Source organism: Monopterus albus, unplaced genomic scaffold (assembly GCF_001952655.1).
Source record: "Monopterus albus unplaced genomic scaffold, M_albus_1.0 scaffold136.1, whole genome shotgun sequence".
Classification (NCBI taxonomy): Eukaryota; Metazoa; Chordata; class Actinopteri; order Synbranchiformes; family Synbranchidae; genus Monopterus; species Monopterus albus.
Genome location: NW_018128016.1, coordinates 971,284 through 989,839, shown reverse-complemented (window position 1 = coordinate 989,839; position 18,556 = coordinate 971,284). Strand labels below are relative to the sequence as shown.

The following is an 18,556-nucleotide window of genomic DNA, read 5'->3' as shown; positions in this document are numbered from 1 at the left end:
TTAGGGGAAAGACGTCTTTGAGCAGCCTGGTCGGGATGGGGTCCAGGAGACATGTTGATGATTTAGATGAAGCAATTGTTGAGGTCAACTCAGAGAGATCTATATGGGAGAAGTAGTCCAAGTATAAATGAGGTCTTACAGATGTTTCTAAAGCCATTGTAGTAGACGGCACATCCGCAAGAGCTGTGGGAGTGGTCCGACCAATTTTTTCTCTAATAGTTGTGATTTTATTTGTAAAAAAGCTCATGAAGTCATTAAAGTTACAAACGGGACAAATGCTTTGGTTCTCCAAGGTGTTTGTTTTTGAGATGTCCAAAGTAATCCTGCACTGCTGACTTTAATCTCTTGTTAGGTATTTTTAGTCAGATAGATATTGGTTAGATACTTGATATATTAGAAATGTTTAGAGTAGACAGGATGTCTAGCTCAGGCTGTTAAATGCTTAGACATTCTCATGAGTTGCTGCAGGCTGCTTAGGGTGTTTAATATTATTATTATGACGTGTATAACTGTAGCCTTAGCCATAATATGTTATTATGTTTAATGTCATGACATGTCACTAGAGGTCGTGTTAGACTGTTTTTAGATGCACACCACATAATCAACAGACAATCACACATTGATTTTCTTCATGCTTTGACTACCACTATAGCCAGCTGCAAAGCACCGGGAGACGTCACGGTTTGGCGTCTCTTGTGTAGAATGGGGTTAGCCCGAAGTGATATAATGTATAGGCCTGGTGTGGTTCGGGGTCTTTCGTCTTTCAGCTGCCTGCGTGCATGTTGGAGGTGCAAGATACCTGAGTGTGTAATGTTAATTTTTTTACCTGTGTTCATTGAATAAATCAGCACTGTTGTGAAGTTACTTGGACTGTCTCGTCTCTCAGAGTCAGTATGGTAAAAAGTACCGGAGACAACACTCTTTTGCATGGAGTTTGGTGATACCAGCCTCTTCTCTTCCATCTGTCCTCTGCATGTGCGCGAGTGGGGCCTGCTGCTGAGTCTGACAGGTGGAGGAGAAAGGTGTGCACCATTGCATTTTTCTTCAATACCACTAATAAGTATAATGCTCATGGTATGACAACCGTCAGTTGTCATACCATGGTATACCGTGAAACTGGTACACCACTGGAAGCATAGTGCACACTGTGGTATTGCAACATTTATATTTGTAAATGAGCTGAATACTTCTTCTTCTACTGCTGCTCAATTATTAACTTATAATAACAAAGGGTTTCTGATTAGCATTTAAATCCACAGTTGAGCCTTAAAATGGCCAGAGAAAGTAACATTTCCTTTGATACACCAGATTTTGTAACATTTATATAACCCATAATCACCCGTTTTGAGCTGTGCATCTGTGAGTCATAAAATATCGATCCTGAATACATATTTTCCGTCCTAATAATACTATTTTGGTCTCTTAAATAGATCTAATGACGCAAACAGCCCCCAGCCAAAAGAAAAAAGCAAAAAAGCAGTGCTACTTGCGCACCTCATTTCCATGGATCTCTCAGATGAGCGCATATTTAAACCTGGCCCCTGCACAGGCGACGGCACACCTGCAGTGGCTCGGGTCTCACGGTGAAGCCTCCAGCAGCGCACGCAGTGATGAAGACGGAGAGCGCGGCGCAGGCGGTGCCGTTCAGCGGGAGGAAGCAGAGCCTGATCGAGGATGCTCGCAGGGAGCGCAGCAGCGGCTCCGCGGGCTCTCCGGGGCCCTCCAGGTACGGCGACGGCTTCGTGTTTGAAGAGAAGGACGGCAGGGTCACTCTGAACGTCCTGTTCAATATCGCCAATGGGAGAAATGCTGGGTTCTTCAAAACAGGGAAAATATTCGAGGTAAGCTCCAAACAGGCAGCATTCGGATCATGTACTTCAGTAACAGTAGCAATACCACATTGTGAAAATACGGTTACTGCACCGTACAGGTAGAATAATCAATTACTAATCATTTTACTTAAGCAAATACACGAGAGCTAGTAGAAGATGTTTGTTTTAAAAGTACTCCTTGCAGAAAAATGGCCCAAGTTTATATTATCACCATGCTTTTATGTTTAAGTAGCATTTTCTGTTGTAGTCGATGTCGCGCTGCAAATAACAATTATTTTGCTTATCGATTAATCTGCAGATTATTTCCCTGTTTAACCAATTCGGTTTGGTCTAAAAAAAAAAAAAACAATTAATGGAAAAACGCACATCTCAGGTTCTTAGAGCCTAAGGCCGTTGAAAAATGGAAACCTCCAAAAATTTGTGAAATTTGACTCGAACCTATTTGATTATCAATATTTTTCTGTAGACGAACAAATGCACTAAAAGCTACAGCCTAATGTTGATGTGGGGCCAGTTTTAGGTAGGTCAAATATTTCATGTTCTGTATGAAAGCTTGTGCTCTGACAAATCACCTCTAAACTATAGTTGTCAAATAAATGTGATGGGATAAAAAGTGCAATACATTATTTCCTCTGCAATATGGTGGAACGTTTGAATAAAGCTAATCTTTTTTGTGTTAAATCCTCACAGACGTTTGAAGCCAAACTTCTCCACATCGAAAGTCGACCAGGGAGGAAGTCCAAGAACAGCCCGACAGACCTGGAGTTCTTCATGAAGTGTGAAGTTCACAGCTCTGACCTGGACGTGTTCATCAACTCCCTGAAGAGAGTGGCCGATGATGTTCGCTCTGTACCCGAGGAAAAAGGCAAGTAACTCTTATTCCATCCAAGTACGATCGTGTAGGACATCGCATTCAACATTACAGGCCTTATTTGTTCAGCAAATGCCAATTTTATTCTATTTATTTGTTACCATGATGATACAACCACGCCAATTACCAAAGCATTCATCATTTCTCCCCCTCCTGTCAACATCACAGTTCCCTGGTTTCCCCGACAGATGAAAGACCTGGACAGATGCAACATGTTAATCACCAAATTTGATCCGGACATGGACCAGGACCATCCAGTGAGTGCTCACATACCTGCTGCAAAATGTCCCAGGTTTTGATCTTTATCAGAAATCATACTTCTTGGACAAAACACAGTCTATTTGTGGTAATTAAAATCTTTCTTGCAGGGCTACCGAGACCCAGAGTACAGGAAAAGACGGGCTTTCATCTCTGCGCTGGCCTTCAGATATAAACAGTGAGTCGGATATTTTTAAAACTCCATCTGCCTTCATGAATCACAGTGAATTAGTCAAAAACTAATCTTCTTGGTCGCAGGGGGGACCCGTTGCCCATTGTGGAGTACACAGCAGAGGAAGTTTCAACATGGTGAGAATGAACGGCACCGTCATGGATGCGCGCACACAGTGGAGGCCGGTTAAAGTACAATGGTGTGATGTTGTGTTTAAAGGAGGGAGGTTTACCAGGGGCTGCGGAGCATCTACCCCAGTCTGGCCTGCAGGCAGTTCCTGGACGGGCTGCAGCAGCTGGAGGAGGAGTGTGGCTACGGAGAGGATCGCATCCCTCAGCTCGGAGACGTGTCTGCCTTCCTGAAAGGTGACACAGATTCATAAAGTAGAATAAATCAGTGTTCCTGCTTCAGTATCAGCTCTCAGAGAAATCGAATAAGTAGAATTATAATCAATTCAGGTCTTTAAATTATAACAGCAAAGTATTAGTAGACAGATTATAGGGCTGCGACTAACAATTATTGTAATTTTTGATTAATCTGCGATTTATTTTCTAAATTTGTCATTTTGTCTAAAATACGAAAAAAAAAGTCTGTTATAATATCCCACATCCTAAAGTGACTCTTAAATGTCCCGTTTTGTCTGACCAACAATCAACTGCCTTTCAAATTGGAGACAGAGATGGAAAAATGACATCATGTTTGTAAAATGTCTGGGACCCTGAAAGGTAACAGAGAGCAAAGACACAGTCAAGACAATTTCCTGCCATTGATTCATCATCATTACTTTTAAGAGAGGGTTTTGCCACACTAAAGATGAACAACTTCGAATATGGCAAGGAAAAACCAACAGCTGGACACAATCAAAAATAGTGATGCAAATATCCTGTAATGACTGACAGTGTTGCTTTAACATTTCATTTTGTTAATTATCTATTTTAGATGTGTTTTTGTTTTAAATAACACCTGTAACTGCACACATGCATCATTGGGTTGGCCACAAGCATGGATTTTCTAAGACAAATTGTTGTAATTACTCAAATACAGTAGTGTATGTGGAACATTTTAAGATTTAATTTCTGCTGTACAAACAGCCAAAAAAGTGTGACAAATTGCAAAATCTATAAAGGTATAGTTGTGTCATGCTAGATTAAAAAATATATATCTTTAAACAAAGATGTTATTACAGCTTGTTTGAGATACTGCAGAGTGAAATTACAGTACAGTTTCCCATTGATACCAAGTTTTCCAGTGGCGAGAGCATCTCTATGAATCTTGCGGCGGTAAAAGAAGATAAAAACTACATTGTAAAATGGCCAAAAGATTACCAAATGTGGACAAAAAAAAAAAAAAAAAAAAAAAAAAAAAAAAAAAAAAAAAAAAAAAAAAAAAAAGACAGAGGTCACGTGCAGTGTACTGTTGCACATGTTTATGCATCTATCAGCTTGCTTTAACCTCCACCAGCATATGACACTGTTCCTCTCGTCTCCTCTCAGAGAAGACAGGTTTTCAGCTGCGTCCGGTCGCCGGCCTGCTCTCAGCCAGAGACTTCCTGGCCAGCTTGGCCTTCAGGGTGTTTCAGTGCACACAGTATATCCGACACTCCTCTTCACCCATGCACTCCCCTGAGCCGTGAGTCATTGTTTCGTGGGACCTAACTTATTCATGTGTGCATTCAGCTGCTTTTTACTTTCTTGACTCTGCTAAACCTGCTCTGACAGGGACTGCTGCCATGAACTACTCGGTCACATTCCTATGCTGGCAGATAAAGAATTCGCCAAGTTTTCACAGGTAACTGTACTGTGCTACACTATGCTTTTAGAGTTGGCATAATGAGAGTGTCATCTAGATGTATAACCTTTAATATGAACCATTTTGAATGTTTCCAGGAGATTGGACTTGCTTCACTTGGAGCTTCTGATGAAGACATTGAGAAACTCTCAACGGTAGGTTTAAATGACATTTGTAACTGTCTATAAATAAGAATTTAAATGTAGGTTAAGTGGAATTTTAAAATATTGAGAGCACTTTACATTAGTATGTTAATTAATTTGGAATAAAACACCACAGGAGTGAAACAAATTACTTAATTTCGACTGTCTTGTGATACAGAGGCAAAAAAACAAAACACTTTGTTCCTTTAATGGATCTTCGGTGCCATCTAGTGGCTAAAGTTAACGACTGCACATTATTTTTAACCATCTGGAGTTCAGATTTATTTTGGTTCATTTTCGCCATCTTTTCATTTATGTTTAGCCCCTTTTAAACCATTCTTAACCAACATGCACTGCATCCTTCTTCTGCACAAACTCACATATAAGGTGACATAGTTTGTTGAGTACAACACTGTCAGAAAGTTGAAATACAAGAACACGACACAGACGCTTCCGTAAATGTATAAATACTTAGTGATAATCACTAAAATTGTTAAAGAACAGTTAGTAAAACATACTGAACTATTTATAAATGTTAATACAAGCAAAAGATTTTTCCTAGCTTGTGTTTTTGCCTTGTAAATTAGTCTAATTATTAATAATTCAATATTCAACAATAAAGCTTTTCTCAGTTTGTCTCTGAATTATATATAAATTACGGCATGTTATTATTTAAGAAATATGGTCAATTTATTCACCTGCAGATAGAAGGGTCATGTTCTCTTCTGCACACACCTAAAATAATTTTATTTGCTTTTAAAACCGTTCTCACTTTATAGTTATACTGGTTTACTGTGGAGTTTGGCCTCTGCAAGCAGAATGGAACAGTGAAAGCTTACGGTGCCGGACTCCTCTCCTCTTATGGAGAGCTTGTTGTAAGTGTGTTCTCTGTGTTCATGCACAAATATTTTGCTTCATAACTGTTCGCTTGGTGTACTGACAGCCTTGAACCTATCCTCCCAGTATGCTCTGTCTAATGAGCCGGAGTACAGGCCGTTTAACCCGGAGGAGATGGCAGTGCAGCCGTACCAGGACCAAACCTACCAGCCTGTTTACTTTGTGTCTGACAGCTTTGAGGATGCAAAAATTAAGCTGAGGTATTTACATATAACATTCTATTAGGAAACCCATGTAACAACATATAAACTAAGTTTATTCATTTTCACAAGATTTTTCAAACAGACAGAACAGTGTAATCACATTAAAATTAAAGCTGTTAATCACATTTAATTAACTAACTAAAACATTACAGCTGTTTCTTGAAACAAACAGCTCCATTGAAAGTTTGTTCTACTGGGGTCCCTCTGGGGCCTGTCCTTGGGCCCCTACTTTTTAGTCTGCTTTTGAATGATTTGCCTAATGTGCACACTCAAATGTATGCAAAATGATGATAAAAAGTCTAACCTGATCTTTTAGTAAATGGAGAAAAATGACAAATTGTGCCAAATTATAAGTATCATGGAATCATATTAGACTCACATTTGATAATTTCATTAAATATACTTCTTGTTGTTTACTGTACAAAATTGTCAACAATCTTGTTCCATCACCCTTGAAAGAATCTGTATCATTGTGCTCAGATAACACAAGACAAACAAAAGCATCCTCAAGGGGTGACTGTGTTATGCAACACAGATTGACAGGTTTTGGTCACTCAGCTTGTTCTATAAGAGCCACAAATATTTGGAATAAGTTACCAATTAGTATTAGACAATGCCCTACCAATTTAAGTTACAACTGAAGACCTGGCCAAGAGCCAAGCATGTGATCGCTGAGTAACCTCTGGTTGCATCTGTATGTGTAATGTAGTCTAAATGTTATTTAAATTATTACTACCTGTAATGTGATTTTAACATCAGGAATTTTTAATGGTTAGTGCTTGTTATTAATTAATGATACCACATTTACGTCTTGTCTACAATGACATAGTATGAGGAATTGTATATTTCTGTACTTCCTGCCCAGGGACTACAAATGAAATTTAGCTCTGTAGCTAATTCTGGGGAATAACAGCTGTCCATTGTCCCTGTCAAACTATTTTACAAAATTTTATCCTTACAATACAATGTGTTGTAATTTAAAGCTGCTTGATGAGGGAAAAGAGATGAATCTTTTCTTCTGTCAACTATTTCTAACTGTGCATCTTTTTAATACCAAATCACTCACTCTAACAGGAGGTACTCTGCAACCATCAAGCGTCCCTTTGCAGTTCACTATGACCCCTTTACCTGCAGTGTGGAAGTTCTGGATCAGCCCAGCAAGATCCAAAATGCTCTGAGCCAGATTAGAGAAGAGCTGAAGACGCTTCACAGTGCACTGGAGAAGCTCAGCTTATCCTAAGACCAGGAACACTCTTTGTAGGGATAAGACAGAAACTTCAAAGCAAAACGATGGAAAGTTGACCTGTGTAAACACTGCAATGTGATTAACTACTATGAGCAACTCAGACACACACAAATCAGTTTAGTCTGTTTGTGAGGTTCCACAGGGCAATTTATTTGTGTGTACAATGTATTATGTAATGTGAAGATCATGTAAAAAGAAATAAATGTTTATTTTCATGAGAGGTCTCTTTAAAACCTAAGTGCTGTCCAGTGTTTACCAGCAGGAGAAATAAGCGATAGAGAGGGAACCACTACAATACAGGATAAGTAGGTCAATTTTTAGTTTTTAATTCCAAACCAACTCCTTTTCATTTGGAAAATTCTTGGAACCCATTTATTTCATGTGTTTCTAAGCAAAGACAAGGAGCTAATTATTAATGATTTAAGTATCATGTTCCTCTGCTGGTCAAGGCCAGAGCTAGCACATCAGTAGAGCCAGGTCACTGAGACCTCACAGTCAACCACAACACGCTCCGCATGGCTGCACTGCTGACAGATGCTCTTCTCTCTTTATTTCTCTTTCTGTGTGTGACTAGAGAATTTGGCCTACAGTGCTTTTGACTGACGTCCAGTGTTTTGATCTCCACACAGGCGACAACGCATATCAGTGCCGCTCATGCCAGTGCTTTTCCCTTAAAAGACAAATCATCCCCATCTGCAGGACTCAAAACATCACCACCCTCAACACAGTAGCTGGCAAACCCTCCCATTGGCCACCTTGTACTGGGAAGCTTTCCCTTCCCATAATTCCGCTTGTACAGTAAATCAAACCTTGCTCAAGCCTCCCTGAGAAAGTCTGTGTTTGCAGAGTAGAGAAACTGTGTGAAGAGAGAGAGAGAGAGAGAGAGAGAGGCATAAAGCAAGTGGAAGTAAAGGATGATCTACTGCTTGATAAGTGTGTAGGGATACATACATACATACACTCTCTCCAACCAAAGGTTAAACACTTTTTGATCTTCATCTAGCACATCACAAATCCACATGAAAGCAACACCAGGATCTCGATCTGCAAAATGCTAAAACAAACATATGCCAACATTTTGCCAACAATAGAGAATGATGGAGGAGCTGGTTGCGACATTATCTCCAACTGGGGACAAGGCAAAGTTGATCATTGTTCCCAAATCACTCACCACATCCATTCACAATTTCGGCTACACCTTTAGCAACTTTGCTCTCTCTCCTCACTAATATGCAACCAAATACAGATGCTCTGCAGAACTTTCACAGGAGGTCAAGTGATCAAACTCTCCAATTTTGGAGGTTAAAAGACAAAACAAGTGTCATCATGGAGGAGGATAAATGAATAATAATATAATAAAAAGCATCTGCAAATGATTTACTGACCAATAACAAAGCTACTGGTTACAAAAGAAAAGTGACACTGATAAACAGATCCGACAGCTCCCACAAAGTGTGTAACTGTGGTCAACAAGCCCCCACCCAAAAGCACCTTTTGACCAACTCTCTTACACTGAGGAAAATCAACATAATTACCTCATTCTGGGAAAGCACCGCAAACAGCCATAAACACTGACCTCAAAGAGCTCTAATCTCTTTGTTTCTCCTCATAGCATGCTCCTCATTATTTTTATTTGAGCTCTTAATGCTGAGCCTGGGCTTAATGCTGGCAGGGCTGCAGAGGGACTGTCTGAGGGGAGAGATTAAGAAAAGTTGTTAAGGATTTTAAGGTGGTTTGATCTCTTTCATCCGTTTCTCAGTTCATTATTAGTCCACATTATTGACACAGAAGACGAAGCTGTGAAGCACGATAACGTCATTGAGGTTACATCAAAGGTAAGGAGGCCAAGGCCAGTGACGTCTGAGGACGTGCTTCCAAGAGGTGAGGTTGTAAGCTCACCAAAATGGATCATTTGTAGATATCAGTTCCCTGCCAAGATGGAATTAAATCTTCACGCTATTCTGTGCATTGGCCATCAGATGGTGTCCTTCAATCACTGGGATTTGTAAAGCTGTTGACATATATGACTCATGTTTCAGGAGAGCGGCTGTCCTGTGTGGCTGCTTTTATACTTTCTGAATAACATTCAGTGTGCACAGATGAAAATGGCAGCCTCTTCTGACATTGACATCTCCCATGTTACATGCAGCTGCTCCAGCACTACTTGCACCTACAGCACAGCAAACTTAAGAGTGGAGACCACATTGGACTTGTTAAAACAAAAAAGTGGACCAGGAGAGCAGTAGCATATTATGCTTAGTGGATGGCGGTTAACGTGTCCTGTCCAAGAAATATACGAGGCTGACGAACTGGTTTGAATAAGAGGAGGTCTCTATGGCCTGTATTTGCAGAGACATCACTGCACAATACAACCTAGTGTTTCAGCTGACATATACATTCATAAAGTATAATAAACACCTCTGTTAGACGCTTGAGTACGAGTGCACACTTACCCATTGCTGCACCCTTTAAGATCAGGTACATCTGTGGAAAAAAGTGATCAGCTTTGACCTCAAATGATTCATGATCATGTAAATTAAATGAGTGCCCTCTGCAGCTTAGCAGGCATATGACTGCTTTAAGAATGGAGATGGTGATTTGACACAAGTGGGATCCCGGTGACAGCACAGAGTCCATGTTTTACTGGAGTACATTACAAGTTTCTACCAAATAATCCTCTCTCTCATGGTTGGTCTGTGGAGCATTGATAATTATTTACCAAGATAAGATTCTGCACATCCTTGCCTCTCCTCATAAACTCCTCAGTTTGCATGTCTTGGTACTGGAGATAACCCTCAAATGGCTGCAGGCTCCCATGCTTCCTAAAGTTTTTCCTAGGATTACACTTCTTATAACTCCAGTCTCCCTGCAGGGTTTGCCCAACAGCTGGAGCACAGCCAGACCTCCTAGTTTTTCTTTTTCTTCATCCTTACCTACTTGTGGATTTTCTGCACCTGCACATACTGTATATTCTTGATATATATCTAGCCTGTCACAGATGGTAAGAAAAAGTAAAAACAGAGAGAACACCTGTGGTACGATGATAATGGAAACTGGTGAGTGGAGCGTTGGCACCAAAGACCCAACTATAGCTCTTCTGGAAACAAGACCAGGATGCTGTTTATCTGCTGCTGACCTGACCTGGGGTAGTCAGAAATAAAAAAAGAACAGAGCTCAAGCAAGCAGCCAATTTTTAATCAAACTCCATACAAACTCGGCAGATACTCGGAAAAATATTTTATTGAAACTTTACTAGAATAGAAACAGAGGACCTAGTTATCCACCAAGGAAAATGCTGTACAGATGTCTACATTTCAGTCATCCAAAAGCAAAGTTTCCTGTCACCACCGATCACACAGAGTGGGAGTGTCCGGTGCCAGCTGAGGCCCGATCCTACTGTAGCTGACCCGATTGTCACCGGCTGTAATGATACCAGTATGTGATCAGAGACTGCAGCTATACAGAACTTTAAAATGACCATGATCAAGGACTGTTTAAGGCACCTGACTGACCTGTGGATGGCCAAGATGGTGGATGAGTAACTGACTACTGATCTTTCCTGGACATCCAGTGGTGGCAAAGAGGTTTTCATTGGCTCGAGACCACCTGAGGAGGAGAATAAAATGTCATCGTGCTTAAACTGCGGGAATACAGAATAATAGGGGTCATTATATAAGTTATTTACCCCCCCCACCCACTTCCTGAAATTTACCTATATTTACTTTCAAATTAATACTAAGTGAAACAAATGCAAGTTTAAGAAAAACTGGATTTTGCACACAGTTTTTCTGTGCTTTTACTTTTGGGTATACAGTGTCACAGGTGATGAATTTATTTCCATACTTGATTAGGCTTGCTTTATCTCTGTGGGCTGGTCTTTTTTCTTGAGGGTAACTGCAAGGAATCAAAACAAGGTTTAGACACATTCAGTCCTACTATGTTATTCCAAATCCGTACATCAAGCATCGATAATACCACCCTTTCCCTTACCTGGAGCGAGTTATGTCCCAAATGAGCCAGTCACTGCCCGCCACAGCCCCAACTTTGATTGTGTTGGTGAGGCACCAGTCGGCCGACATGAGCGGTGACTGGCCGCAGTCCAGTGACAAAATAGCCTGATGGGTCACCAGGTCGTAGAAGCGAATTGTCCCCTTCTTCTCTGCCACCATTAACTGAAGAGGAATGATGGGTAACTTAAAACAAAGTAAGTATAGCTCGTTTCAATCCCATCGCTACAATAACTGCATTTACTTGTGCCTACATTGACTACAAGCTTAGTGCCACACAAAGACTAGAGCTTGTCCCAGCAGGCCACTGTAGAGAAAAGGTAACACTCTGGACTCGTTGCACTTCACCATGAGAATAACAACTAGGCTGGATTCGTTCAACACATGAACCAACACAATGTTTTCTATCCTGGTACTGACTGTGATTCTTCTTCTCAGGTTATAGACCAGTGCTGGTTTTATCCCAGATTTTAATTCTGTTTTAATATGACTTAATGTGCAACTCACTGGAATGATTTTTTGGAAGTAACATGAAGCCTGGGGTGCTGTTACATTATAAACAGCAGCCCATTAATTTCAGTGTGGCTGAAATACAGTGGTGCATGTAGATGTTTATAGACAACTAACTTAGAGACTTCATCATATGAGCATGAAACACACTCTTACCTTAAAGACTTCCTCTGGGTGCCAGCACACACTGATGCCAGGGGAGCGAAGTCTTAGAACAGTATTTTCATTTCCATCCAGGTCCCACAACCTGTAGGGTTCAATTAAAATGAGCCTTACAACGAACACCAATAAAACACAACAGAGATGATGGCACAAAGCAGCCTTCATGATCTTATACAACTGCTGTATCTGCAAAATTCAAGTTGTGCAAGTTTAACTATTTCATTATAAACTGAAAGTGTGAGAATTATTAGCAAAACCCCATTTAGTTATCTAGTTACTGTAACAAACAGGATTTCAAATCACTTCTAACTAGTAATGTTACCAGCTAATTCAATTTGATATGCAAACTGTCTTTTGTCCAAAATCCAAAACAATTTTCAATAACTATTAATTAATAACAATGGGATTTTAGAGCTCATGTCTAAAAAAAGCGCCTGAGTTTGAACCAGCCATAGATGCTTCCATAATAACCGAAAGAACTCACTTCTTTCTCAGCTGTGCACAATCAAAAATAAAATGACAAAGACAATTTTAACCTTGACAGAGAAAAGGTGGCAAAATTGCCTCTTAAACTTATACCAAGACATTCCTACAAAGGTATTTAGTTGTTTACTTTTTCCTGAAGCTTCTTCTACAGAGATCAAGCTCTACCTAAATGTGTGGATTAATAACAGACACAAAACTAACAGGCTCTTACTGCACATGATGTGGCCAATGGTGAATGACGTTTTCATCAAAGTTCATATTTGCTCCTAATTTATCTAATTCCTGCTAGTTGTGCACAAGTGATCTACCAGAGGATTATGCTTTTCCAGGGAAAATGGGCACTTTTCTCAGACCTGGGCCCTGAGCTGTGAATACAGATAAACTAATGTTGGACTCCTCTTACAAAGAAAATGCCAGTCACATTACACTGAGCAAAGATAGCAGAGGCTGATGCCTGAGTCAGCGCTACGCTCCACTCACATTACAGCAAATGTTTCAATACTGGCGGCTCACTGCCATTCGTCTTCTGTGAAGTACAAAAAGAGGGCAGCAAGGTTGCACATCACTGGAAAAAGAGCAGCGGAGAAAAGCTGAACAGCATCCTACTTTATGCAAATGAAACAGCGGGGTCTTGCAGGCAAAAGCCAACCGAGTATCAAAGCTTGTGTGAGGATCTTCATAAGAATAATAGCACATTCAGTAAGCTAAACAAGACCTATGATAACAAAAACCCCTGAGAAAAACTACAGATGTAATGAATAACTTGGATGGAGCAAACTGTGGTTCTTGAAATCTGGATCTATGGTTAACCACATCTGAATGAACCTGAACTAGAAGAAAAGGTGGGGATGGGGGTGATGGGGCAAGGGATGCAAGGCTGCAAATGTTTCTGGGAAAAAACAAAACAAATGCTTTTGAAGCATGGAAAGGCGTTGACTGATGATGACATCATTTACTAAAGCCCAAAGAGTACCTCCAAAGACCATCTAAATGTCAAGTGTGTTGTTGGAGAGAGTGATGTCCTCAGTTATGTGATTAAGGGAGGATATGCCCTGTCTCAGATGAAGACCATAGTAAACACTCAACCTTTCCTGCCTCCTCTCCCCGGCATAGAGCCCTGCTGAAACTCTGGGTTTCTTTCTTTTGCTTAAGTGCAGACTCAGCCAGAGCCTCTGTTATGGAGCATGAGTGAGGCTAAGAGGAAACAGGGAAAAAAAAAGCAGAAAACCCCCCAGACCACACTAGGAAAACAATGACTAAGACCTATTCTTTCAGACAACTAGCCAAGCGGAGCTCAAATGCACGCTACACCACCAGCGGCCATACTGTGGTCAACCACTCTGCCCCTCAAATGCAGAGCACTGGCTCCCCGTAAAAACATAACCTTTACCGAACGAGGTGAAAGACATAAGACATGAAAACGCGTGACCGCCTCTGATAAAACACTGTAAAAGCATAACACTACACAAAGCAATAACACTCTATTTCCATGTACAACAGGGTCAAAAGGGGCATCTGAAGTCCTGTTCATTGTTATCTATAGTAAATGAGAAAATGATTATGTCAGAATGTAAAGGTCTGTAAGCACTGCCCATAAATAGGGGAAATGCTGTTGTGTGACCTGATTTACTGTAGCATGAAATAATCAAAGGTGACTGTCTGAAGGGGGAGAATTGGAACAGCCAAACAATCTCCCATCCCAGTGCCTCACACAGTCACTTAGATGAGATGCACAATATCAGGTTCTGGTTTAATAGGAGCTGTTTAAGATTTAGTTTAGATCAGAAATACTAACATTATCCTTAAAAGCAGGATATCACACTTCTACTGCTGAAAAGAGGTACTGAAACCAATTGATCTATTGTTTGGGTTTGCTCGCTTCCCTGATACAACTGGCCAGTTCAGGGATCCCCTCAAATGCCTAAAAAAATTTGTATATAAAATAGTCATTTCATCTCAACCATGGGGTAGTTGTATGCCATGGGATATGGGGCATTTCTGTGTTTTTGTGTTGACAGTAAGGTACGTGTAAAAGCACTGGAGTAGCAACTTGACAAAACGGATTATGTGATTTTCAAAATATATCCAAGTTTGTGTTTATGCAGAAATGAACACACAAAAAATTATTACTAATTAAATTACTAATTAGTAACAGCAAATTAGTAATAAATTACTAATTAGTGTGATGCTGATCTGTACTACAGTATATTTACAATACCCACTAAGCTACTGGCTAAACTTGACTAACTGCGAAATATGTAACTGCCAGGCTTAGTCAGCCTGCAGCACATTTACACCAAGTGTTGTAGCTGACAGTGTTAAAACTAGTTAGCTAGTGAGTAGAGAAGGTGAAGAAGTCAGCTTGAGATATGGCTGAAAGCTCTAAAAGTATATGGCTAAACAGTTTAAACAGATAATGCTAGCTAAAAGTAATGGCTAAATGGTTGAAACAACTGAACATAATGCACAAATGTGAAAGTTATGGATAGATGAATCTAAATATTGGCAAATGCATGAATGAGAAAGAGAAACAATATCAACCTTAATATATCTAATAGTGTTAAATAATATTCAGTTTATAAATAATTCCAAACAACCTATGTACCACATGATAGTGAGTGATGTTGGTGAATGGAGTAACTGAGGTTAAAATCTGGATGAAAAATTAAGCTGGTGCAATTTCTTTCCCTTACACAACATAAGGGATTGACAAAAACAAAGGTATTATCACTAGAAAAGAATATAATGCCTTAAACCATATACATAACGCTGCAGTAGGAGGTGCGCATTATCCAGAGTTCATCAATGAACTCAGGCAACCCCAAGTCCGCACCGGGCCTTGCAGTGTGCCATTGTGATCTCCAGGGGGCACGTTTCCCCTCAGACTCACTCCACTCCATCTACCAATATCCTGACCTGTTTAGACTGCACGAACCAAATGTAAACTCCCTGAGGAAGTAGAGTCCTGTTTCCCACCTAGATGCTGCAGTGTCAGGTTGCATTCTGGCAAAAGCAGAGTTCTCACAACTGCAGGGGACACTGATGACATAGCTAAACAAACTCATAGTAGAGGCACTGCTGCCAAAGCTAACAGAGTAATGGAGAGGTCAGGAGTGTATACATGCAGACATACACATCCCTCCCTCTCTTTCTGCAGGACTATATTCCTCCTCTCATATCAAGGTTCAGTTTGTGTGGGCTGCCTGGACAGCCCTCTCCTGTGAACTTGATCTATCCCTGGTTCCACCTCTGTCTTCCTCCTGCGCCCCATATTTTCTCAACATGACAGAATTTAAATCTTTCAGCAGATGGAGCACACTCCTGTTTTCTCTGGCCGGTCAGCAGAGGGAGGGGAAGAGGAGAGAGGATGGGAGTGTAGGAGACTCATTGTGTGTGATTTCACACAGCTTGATGTGGAAGGACACGGCACTGGGCAGGACGGAACGATCAACAAGAGCTTTATAATGACAAATAACCAGTTGTCAGGTCTAAGATAAACACTGAATAAACACAAATTTGACTGCTCTCAGAAAACTGTAAGAAAATAATGTATATACCTGTACTGTATCATAGAGCTAGGCAATAAAGTCACCTTTCAAAATTTTTATTTGTTATAACTGCCTTACATATACAGTTACCCCGTCATTCTAATGACACAGCAAAACCTGCCGTCTGTGGATTTTCAACTGGGGCTACATTTGAATGCTTTCAAATGGAATTACTGCACACGTTTTGTTCAATTTGTTTTGTTCGTTCAAATCTGATCTGAACCAGAGATTAAGTCGATCTATTGCCGTTGCCGCCATCCATTTTCCAAACATTTGAACTAGTGTGGGTAAATAAATCATTTAAGTAATCAACAGAAAATGAACTATTTTGATAATTGATTCATCTTTTCATTCTCAAGCCACATTTCCAATCATTCTCTAATGTGAAGACTTTTTGCTTTTCTATGTTTTGTGTTATTGTAAAGTGAATTTCTTTGTGTTGTGGAATGTTGGTCAGACAGAACTAAACATCTGAACACGTCACCTTGTACTCTCAGAAACTGTCTCTTCACCTGCAACTTTTGGTTCATATTTAAAAGTATCAAAATTAGTTTAAGGAATTTATACAGTTAGGGTACATGAAAAGTGTAAGAACAGGGCCCCGCATCGCAGCATAGATGGGCATGTTGCAGGACTGGTCCTGACGAAGAGGGTGTTGTCCCTGCAATGACCCTGGTTACTGACACACTTTTTCCTCTCTTTAGCTTTAATTGAAAAGGAACATTTGGGGACCTTGTTACAGGCCCCCCTTAGAGAGGAAAATGTTTCTACAGCTAATTGGATTTCCATATTTAATCAATTAACCTGAAAAGCTACAACGTGGCTCTGTGCCTATGCACACACACACAGGAGCATATTGTGCTTAGCATCACGTTTCACTGGGCAAACACAGTCATGATTTTCTGCACCATTAACAGAACAGAACTGAAAATCAGAATCTGGAAACACACACACACACACACACAGAAGCAAAACTGTTTGGACCTGCAAGTGTGGTCATCACTGACGGAAGCAATTTGTTTCCCCTCTGTAGGTTCGAACACCAAATGGTTAATGTAGCTGGTGTGGCCCTCCATCACCTAGGCAACAGTAAAGACCAACAATATGTAAATGAAAAAGAAAATACACGATCAACAAAAGTAAGTATTTTCTAACAAATGTTTACTACACTGGTTGTAGCGCTGCTTTCTGTATGTGTGGCAGCATTTCTTGTATTACTTAATACCAAACACCAGTGCAAAGTAGAGAAAGTTTGGTGCCAACTGACAAGCACAGTTGTCCAGTGTGCTCCAGATGTTGCACTACCTTGACTTCATGTCTATCCTGAAGATCTGAAGTCAGCAGGCGCAGCCTTCTGTCAGCTGCAGCAGTACAAAATCTGCAAAGAAGATGAGGAAAAGATATAAAAAATAAACAAAAGAGAGAACATCAAAGCAGAGTCCCACTGAGAAGACCTAATGACAGGTGACATCTCTTTCCACATACAGTGGGTACGGAAAGTATTCAGACCCCCTTAAATTTTCACTCTTTGTTATATTGCAGCCATATGCTAAAATCATTTAAGTTCATTTTTTTCCTCATTAATGTACACACAGCTCCCCATATTGACAGAAAAACACAGAATTTTGGACATTTTTGCAGATTTATTAAAAAAGACAATGAAATATCACATGGTCATAAGTATTCAGACCCTTTGCTCAGTATTTAGTAGAAGCACCCTTTTGAGCTAATACAGCCATGAGTCTTTTTGGGAATGATGCAACAAGTTTTTCACACCTGCATTTGGGGATCCTCTGCCATTCCTCCTTGCAGATCCTCTCCAGTTCTGTCAGGTTGGATGGTAAACATTGGTGGACAGCCATTTTCAGGTCTCTCCAGAGATGCTCAATTGGGTTTAAGTCAGGGCTCTGGCTGGGCCATTCAAGAACCATCACGGAGTTGTTGTAAAGCCACTCCTTTGTTATTTTAGCTGTGTGCTTAGGGTCATTGTCTTGTTGGAAGGTGAACCTTCGGCCCAGTCTGAGGTCCTGAGCACTCTGGAGAAGGTTTTCGTCCAGGATATCCCTGTACTTGGCCACATTCATCCTCGCCTGATTTTGAAGCTAAGTGCATGTGGCATATAGCAGTTTTCTACAGACTAGATGGCAAGTTAAGATTAACTCAAATATTTGTTTCTTTTCTTTCCTCTGTAGGTTCAGTGCCGTCGTTTTTGATGTCTAATCTATACAGTAGATTTGTAACAGGATTGCTAGAGCATTTTGGAGGTGAACTATATTAAGGTTAAGTAGGATTAGTTAAAGGTTTTCAGTTCAGATCCAATAGTTTCTCCTAAGATTGCTGGAGTATTGTAACTTTATTAGCACCAGTAAAATTAGTTAAAAACTTAATTTTCTATTTTCCTTTTTTCTAGGTTTTGAGGTTGTAATGCCTAAG

The 18,556-nt window shown here is 40.3% G+C and overlaps 2 protein-coding genes across 7 annotated transcripts in view; one reads left to right on the top strand and one right to left on the bottom strand.

The window, feature by feature from the left end:
• Positions 1-997: 997 nt before the first annotated feature.
• th2 (tyrosine hydroxylase 2) lies at positions 998-8,725 on the top strand. 2 transcript variants are annotated; one of them, XM_020613646.1, is made up of 12 exons: positions 998-1,841; positions 2,523-2,697; positions 2,872-2,960; positions 3,072-3,139; positions 3,220-3,270; positions 3,353-3,498; positions 4,627-4,762; positions 4,852-4,921; positions 5,020-5,076; positions 5,844-5,939; positions 6,028-6,161; positions 7,239-8,725. In XM_020613646.1, exons 1-12 carry the CDS (start codon positions 1,611-1,613, stop codon positions 7,402-7,404), a joined length of 1,419 nt encoding a protein of 472 aa, XP_020469302.1. In that variant the 5' UTR covers positions 998-1,610; the 3' UTR covers positions 7,405-8,725. The 2 variants fall into 2 exon arrangements, with proteins under 2 accessions (XP_020469302.1, XP_020469303.1); XM_020613647.1 differs by lacking the exons at positions 5,844-5,939; positions 7,239-8,725 and having other exon boundaries at positions 6,008-6,069.
• The window catches only part of nup37 (nucleoporin 37), a 19,944-nt gene continuing 4,691 nt past the window's right edge, over positions 3,304-18,556 (bottom strand). For 4 of the 5 annotated variants that reach the window (XM_020613652.1, XM_020613651.1, XM_020613648.1 and 1 more), the window contains exons 4-10: positions 17,429-17,501; positions 17,108-17,202; positions 12,084-12,174; positions 11,401-11,582; positions 11,254-11,304; positions 10,923-11,016; positions 10,609-10,831 (exon numbers count right to left, since the gene is read on the bottom strand). In XM_020613652.1, the coding sequence (XP_020469308.1) occupies positions 10,718-10,831; positions 10,923-11,016; positions 11,254-11,304; positions 11,401-11,582; positions 12,084-12,174; positions 17,108-17,202; positions 17,429-17,501 (700 nt within the window). In that variant the 3' untranslated portion in view covers positions 10,609-10,717. Of the gene's footprint in view, positions 3,492-10,440; positions 10,552-10,608; positions 10,832-10,922; positions 11,017-11,253; positions 11,305-11,400; positions 11,583-12,083; positions 12,175-17,107; positions 17,203-17,428; positions 17,502-18,556 lie in introns of those variants that run through there. The other variant, XR_002275996.1, reaches the window with a different exon arrangement.

What these genes read in the sequence shown, in the direction of transcription:
- th2 (XM_020613646.1), top strand. Translation starts at nt 1,611, where the DNA reads ATGAAGACGGAGAGCGCGGCGCAGGCGGTGCCGTTCAGCGGGAGGAAG. An exon ending in ACATTGAGAAACTCTCAACG is followed by an intron (nt 5,077 to 5,843) that starts GTAGGTTTAAAT and finishes CTCACTTTATAG; the next exon opens with TTATACTGGTTTACTGTGGA. An exon ending in GATGCAAAAATTAAGCTGAG is followed by an intron (nt 6,162 to 7,238) that starts GTATTTACATAT and finishes TCACTCTAACAG; the next exon opens with GAGGTACTCTGCAACCATCA.